Here is a 7,178-nt window from a genome sequence, read left to right on the forward strand (position 1 = left end):
CAGAGCTTCCCCGGGGTCTCCTCACATTACACTGGGGGGGGTGAGAGGATTTATTCCGGCTGTGCCGCGGTGCTGAGGTGTGGAATCTGCAGATACCAATCACAAGCCTGAGGCGCGGTCTGCACGGGGCGCTCCGGTACTGAGGTAAATGGCTCGTTACTGGGCTGAATGCTGGGACTTGTAGTTCTCTGTCACCCGAGGGGCAGATTCACCAGAGTGACCGCACTTTATTAGGGGAGCGTTAGAGGAATTATAGTGACCAATCAGATCGCAGCTTTCATTACTCAGCGGCTGTTTGGGAAATGAAAGCTGCGCCCTGATTGGCTGCTGCAGGGAGCTCCTCCCTGGCACTAGTTTTAATAAATCTGCCCCAAATATTAGAATATTCAATGAGTCTGATCCTGTTATATCCAGTGCAACGTGCCGCAGCAGTGATAGCGCTTGTGTCAGCTCTTGTGGTCACTCCGACCGTAATGGTCGCGCCATCCACACCTTCCACGTAGAGTAGACAGTCGCAGTAATCCAAACAGCACATTAATGGAACGGATCTTCTGATGTAAAATAATCGGCCGCCTGTGACTCTGCCCCAATCCCCCCCCCCCCCCCGTGACTCTGTCCCAACACCCCCCTCCCCCGTGACTCTGTCCCTCCCCCGTGACTCTGCCCCCCCCCCCCCGTGACTCTGTCCCTCCCCCGTGACTCTGCCCCCCCCTGTGACTCTGCCCCCCCCCCCCCGTGACTCTGCCCCCCCCCCTGTGACTCTGTCCCCCCCCTGTGACTCTGCCCCCCCCCTGTGACTCTGCCCCCCCCCCCTGTGACTCTGCCCCAATTCGTGCAGGCAGCATGCGACATGCATACGAACCCCATTATGGTCTATGGGGCCCATGCGCTTGCACTGCACACGCTTGCAGTTGCACTTGTGTTCTGTCCATAGGGGTCCTCATGCAGACGGAACAAATCAGCATATGTGAGCCAAGCCTTAGAGGGATACAGATTTATTTGGTTGTACGTCTTCTTACACACATATGGGGAGAATATTGATCAGGCCCAGGACATGTCTTATCTGTATTAGCTGTCACCAACTAAGAGGAAGATGAGACGCATGGACTATCAAACCCCCCCCATAGACTATTAACCCCACACACACACACACACACACACACACACAAGACCCCACAGACTGTTATACCCCAAACCACCCACCCCAATCCCCCATACTTACCACTCCCCCCCCCCACTCTACTAGCTTTGGCAATGCCAACTATCCACTCGGACGTGCCAATAAAGCTTGTTTGATTTGCTATATGGCGGCTACACTTCCCTCGCTGGCAGGTTCCAGTAGTGCAGATCTGTATCAGTGAGGTCGTTAGATGGCGGTCTCTCCTGCCTCGTCTCTGCGACTTGTCTGACGCCTTTCCAAAGATCTCGTCTTTATTTCTATGTCAATGACAGGCGCCGAGGGAAACCCCGTATAAAAGCGTCTGCTGCACTTGACCTGACACTTCAGAATACGGCCACAAGGATCAATGAGCCCTAATACATGTATTCGATGTGTGGAGACGAGTCCTGGTGCACGGCCCGAGCTCTCTGGACAATTCCACAGCAAATCTGATTGAGAATCCGCAGGACAATCCATAAGACAGATGTGATCCAGACTGTGCAGATTCTGTAGCGCATAGAGTCCGGACTCCTTACCAATCCTGTTACTTCCCAGGTCCCCGCCGCTCTCTATTCACCTTGTACGGACGGATTTGATTGCCTTGTGTGGTCACTACATATCAGCCATGGAGCCCCCGGTGTGCCAGGACTGGTCGGGGTCCCGGAAGGCTTTACCTCACCTATCACAGGGGGCATCTGTGTACTGTAGTAGGGTTGTCTGTCCTCCATATTGTCCTGATCCATGTATCTAGATTCCTGCTGAGTAATGACTGCCTGCTCTTTCATCTCTTCTTTTCAGGTGACCTCCCTATGACGCAGCCCAAGCTACTTGTGACATCAGAAGAGTCGCCTTTCTAGACGTACCAATGGCTATTCCTATAGCCATCCTGGATTGTGACCTACTGCTATATGGCCGAGGACATCGCACTCTAGACCGCTTCCGCCTGGATGACGTCTCTGATGAGTATTTGGTCTCTACATATGGATTTCCCAGACCATTTATTGACTACCTGGTTGAACTTTTGGGCGCTAGCCTGTCCCGACCGACTCAGCGATCCCGAGCAATCAGCCCTGAGACTCAGATTATGGCGGCGCTTGGGTTTTACACCTCCGGTTCCTTCCAGACACGTATGGGAGATACGATTGGGATCAGCCAAGCTTCCATGAGTCGATGTGTGACCAATGTGACGGACGCTCTGGTGGAGAGAGCCTCACAGTTCATCTGTTTTCCGCAGGAGGAAGCCTCAGTGCAGAAGCTGAAGGACGACTTTTATGGCCTGGCGGGGGTCCCTGGTGTGCTGGGGGTAGTAGACTGTATGCATATCACCATTAAAGCCCCCAATGCAGAAGACTTGTCATTTGTCAACAGGAAGGGCTTGCACTCTCTAAACTGCCTGGTGGTGTGTGACACTCAGGGGTCTCTTCTGTGGGCTGAGACCCATCGCCCAGGCAGTACTCCCGATAATATGGTTCTCCACCAGTCCAACCTTTCCTGCCTGTTCGAGACAAAAATGCACAAGGAGGGCTGGATGCTGGGTATGTTTCTGGGGGAGGGGCTTTACTGTGTCTGCACCTATTGTACAGTACATTATATATCCTATGATGGATTCACACTGTTTGCAGGGTACATTGGGACCCTCCAGCATGTTCTACTGTATAGACATAGAGCGCCCTACACTGCCATGGGCTGCCTTGTCAAAGGGAAATGTCAGTTATGTCATTTTTCTGCATTGCAAGGGCCCTACACTCCCCGGCTGGGTCCTTTATGTGTTAATTGTTGGTCTTCTGGGCTGGTCCATCGCAGGTGACCTCTTCAGAGTCTCCAGAAACCCCTTTCCTAATAGCTTTAACATACAGAGATTTGTGGGTGCTGGTTGGAGCAGTCACTGATCCCGGAGTCTTCTCTCCCTACATCTAAGGTCTTACTGACCATAAGGACACGAGGACCCTCCAGAGGGCCCTGACTCCTGCACGGTCCTGGGCCCCGGCTCCTGCACGTTCCTGGGCCCCGGCTCCTGCACGGTCATGGGCCCCGGCTCCTGCACGGTCATGGGCCCCGGCTCCTGCACGGTCATGGGCCCCACACACAGCAGGTCCAGCACAATTTACAATCTCCTTTCATAGTGAACACGTCCCACCCTGTATCACTAAGGGGCGTCCTCTCAGGCTGGTGGGCTTAGGGCAGTCTTGTGTTTGTATTTGCCCTTGTGAATCTCACTATTGCCACCAGTCTCTGGCTCCGCTTTCCATACTGGTGATATGTTGCCCATCTTTGTCAGCTGATCACAGTTTTCCCACAGTCACGAATGTGTCATCAGACTGGACGCCATGTCATTGCATAGCGCTGAGGACTGTGGTGGATCGGTAACGGTGTAGTTTATTGGTTTAGTTTCCTTGTATTGATATTCTATATTTTCTGCTATTTATTAGGAATCCATTGTCCTGACTTTCTCCTCCTTCTTGTCTTTCTTAGCGGACAGCGCTTTCTATCTTCGGCCCTGGCTAATGCCACCAGTGCAAATCCCTGAGAGCCCCCAGGAGTACAGGTACAACATGGCGCACTCTGCCACACATAACGTCATGGAGCGCACGCAGCAGGCACTCCGCCATCGCTTCCGTTGTCTGGATGGATCGCGCGCCACTTTACAGTACTCGCCTGAGAAATCTGCTCAGATTATTCTGGCCTGCTGCATACTGCACAACATTGCGCTGCAGCACGGCCTGGACATCTGGTGTGACCCTGGACACTCTGCCATGGAGACAGAAGAGGACTGTAATAACATGGAGGCCGTGGAAACGGAAGCTTATCGTATGAGACAAGAACTAATCCTAAATCATTTCAGCTGACGTCAGATTCCTGGGCGCTGAAGACATTGCATGATGTGTGCTGTACCTTAAAGAAGAAGTAGCAAAAGCCATTGCTGCCTGTCAGACATGAGATCATAGGACAAGAAGGGGTGACATAGGGTGCCGGAGCGTTCCATGCTCTGTAGGGCCATTGCTGCCTGTCAGACATGAGATCATAGGGCAAGAAGGGGTGACATAGGGTGCCGGAGCGTTCCATGCTCTGTAGGGCCATTGCTGCCTGTCAGACATGAGATCTTAGGACAAGAAGGGGTGACATAGGGTGCCGGAGCGTTCCATGCTCTGTAGCGCCATTGCTGCCTGTCAGACATGAGATCTTAGGACAAGAAGGGGTGACATAGGGTGCCGCAGCGTTCCATGCTCTGTAGCGCCATTGCTGCATGTCAGACATGAGATCATAGGGCAAGAAGGGGTGACATAGGGTGCCGGAGCGTTCCATGCTCTGTAGCGCCATTGCTGCCTGTCAGACATGAGATCTTAGGACAAGAAGGGGTGACATAGGGTGCCGCAGCGTTCCATGCTCTGTAGGGCCATTGCTGCATGTCAGACATGAGATCATAGGACAAGAAGGGGTGACATAGGGTGCCGCAGCGTTCCATGCTCTGTAGCGCCATTGCTGTCTGTCAGACATGAGATCTTAGGACAAGAAGGGGGGACATAGGGTGCCGGAGCGTTCCATGCTCTGTAGGGCCATTGCTGCCTGTCAGACATGAGATCATAGGGCAAGAAGGGGGACATAGGGTGCCGGAGCGTTCCATGCTCTGTAGGGCCATTGCTGCCTGTCAGACATGAGATCTTAGGACAAGAAGGGGGACATAGGGTGCCGGAGCGTTCCATGCTCTGTAGGGCCATTGCTGCCTGTCAGACATGAGATCATAGGACAAGAAGGGGGGACATAGGGTGCCGCAGCGTTCCATGCTCTGTAGGGCCATTGCTGCCTGTCAGACATGAGATCATAGGACAAGAAGGGGTGACATAGGGTGCCGGAGCGTTCCATGCTCTGTAGGGCCATTGCTGCCTGTCAGACATGAGATCATAGGGCAAGAAGGGGGGACATAGGGTGCCGGAGCGTTCCATGCTCTGTAGGGCCATTGCTGCCTGTCAGACATGAGATCTTAGGACAAGAAGGGGTGACATAGGGTGCCGGAGCGTTCCATGCTCTGTAGGGCCATTGCTGCCTGTCAGACATGAGATCATAGGGCAAGAAGGGGGACATAGGGTGCCGGAGCGTTCCATGCTCTGTAGGGCCATTGCTGCCTGTCAGACATGAGATCTTAGGACAAGAAGGGGGACATAGGGTGCCGGAGCGTTCCATGCTCTGTAGGGCCATTGCTGCCTGTCAGACATGAGATCATAGGACAAGAAGGGGGGACATAGGGTGCCGGAGCGTTCCATGCTCTGTAGGGCCATTGCTGCCTGTCAGACATGAGATCATAGGGCAAGAAGGGGGGACATAGGGTGCCGAAGCGTTCCATGCTCTGTAGGGCCATTGCTGCCTGTCAGACATGAGATCATAGGACAAGAAGGGGTGACATAGGGTGCCGGAGCGTTCCATGCTCTGTAGGGCCATTGCTGCCTGTCAGACATGAGATCATAGGACAAGAAGGGGTGACATAGGGTGCCGGAGCGTTCCATGCTCTGTAGGGCCATTGCTGCCTGTCAGACATGAGATCATAGGACAAGAAGGGGTGACATAGGGTGCCGGAGCGTTCCATGCTCTGTAGGGCCATTGCTGCCTGTCAGACATGAGATCATAGGACAAGAAGGGGTGACATAGGGTGCCGCAGCGTTCCATGCTCTGTAGGGCCATTGCTGCCTGTCAGACATGAGATCTTAGGACAAGAAGGGGTGACATAGGGTGCCGGAGCGTTCCATGCTCTGTAGGGCCATTGCTGCCTGTCAGACATGAGATCATAGGACAAGAAGGGGTGACATAGGGTGCCGGAGCGTTCCATGCTCTGTAGGGCCATTGCTGCCTGTCAGACATGAGATCATAGGACAAGAAGGGGTGACATAGGGTGCCGCAGCGTTCCATGCTCTGTAGGGCCATTGCTGCCTGTCAGACATGAGATCTTAGGACAAGAAGGGGTGACATAGGGTGCCGCAGCGTTCCATGCTCTGTAGGGCCATTGCTGCCTGTCAGACATGAGATCTTAGGACAAGAAGGGGTGACATAGGGTGCCGCAGCGTTCCATGCTCTGTAGGGCCATTGCTTTCACTGCAGAACACCCAAAGGGCCTTTTTTAATGGACCTGAGGCCCCTTTTGAAGTATATGAACGTATCAGCAAGCAGCAGTGCTGGTTAGGGTCTGTTCACACTGCATTTACAGTGTCAGTATGGCGTATACCACATCCGAGTCGCTTAATGCACCTCATGAAGGTTATAGCAAAGTCCATTGGTCTCCCTTGAGCTGTTATCATCTGTATGGACTACTATAGTCTGCTGCAATATTTCATGCAGAGGGGTTTTTTTTTAACATGGGAGTCTATCAGCAATATAACTATGCATGAAGTGAGTGGTGTGAACAGACCCTTATATGTATCAGTATACAGCACCGCCAAAATTCCTACTGCAAGTAAGACTGCCTAATAGTCACATCAGGTGCGGAGTATCCCACAATGTCTTGCACTCATGTACAGCCATACAACAGCCATTATGTCTTATACTGTGCATTATGTGTTTGCTGCAGTGTATGGAAAATGGACGCCGTTACTCCACATGAAGGGGGGCTATGACTAGGTTTGCCATATGCATTGTCAGCTTGCCATACACATACAATGAATGTGCCCACAAAATGTGATGTGAATAAAGCTTTATTTCCTAATACGCAGGGGGATTATCTGTATTCTGCAGCGCCAGGTACTAAGCAACAGCCTAAAAGTGGGAAAATACTGAATATGAGACCCCATTATTATGTGCAGTGGCCAGAAGATGCCTGGACAGGGGGTGAGGACCTCTGATACGGGTCCCATCTCTCGAATTGCGTCTTGAGAACAGGTTCCCTGAGCGTGTCCTGGTGACTTGTGACCGCTGCGTCCACCCTGTGAGTATCAGAGACCCCGGGATGACGGAATAGCTGAGCTCACTGTGCTCTGCTGCCGCTCTTATAACCCCGCTCACCTCTGACTAGTCACAGGCTGGATGTCATGGCCAG

General features: G+C 52.8%; 1 protein-coding gene across 1 annotated transcript; it reads left to right on the forward strand.

Moving 5' to 3' along the window:
- Positions 1 to 112: 112 nt before the first annotated feature.
- On the forward strand, positions 113 to 6,801 carry HARBI1 (harbinger transposase derived 1). Its single transcript, XM_075283340.1, has 3 exons — positions 113 to 144; positions 1,958 to 2,694; positions 3,632 to 6,801. The coding sequence occupies exons 2-3, from the start codon at positions 2,025 to 2,027 to the stop codon at positions 4,003 to 4,005; spliced, it is 1,044 nt and encodes a 347-aa protein (XP_075139441.1). The 5' UTR covers positions 113 to 144; positions 1,958 to 2,024; the 3' UTR covers positions 4,006 to 6,801.
- Positions 6,802 to 7,178: the final 377 nt, after the last annotated feature.

The sequence above is a fragment of the Leptodactylus fuscus genome, chromosome 7 (genome assembly GCF_031893055.1).
Source record: "Leptodactylus fuscus isolate aLepFus1 chromosome 7, aLepFus1.hap2, whole genome shotgun sequence".
Taxonomy (NCBI): domain Eukaryota; kingdom Metazoa; phylum Chordata; class Amphibia; order Anura; family Leptodactylidae; genus Leptodactylus; species Leptodactylus fuscus.

Excerpts from the sequence above, each read along its gene's own strand:
- HARBI1 (XM_075283340.1), top strand. The coding sequence starts at position 2,025 with ATGGCTATTCCTATAGCCATCCTGGATTGTGACCTACTGCTATATGGC. Across the intron at positions 2,695-3,631 it reads CAAGGAGGGCTGGATGCTGG|CGGACAGCGCTTTCTATCTT; the intron begins GTATGTTTCTGG and ends TGTCTTTCTTAG.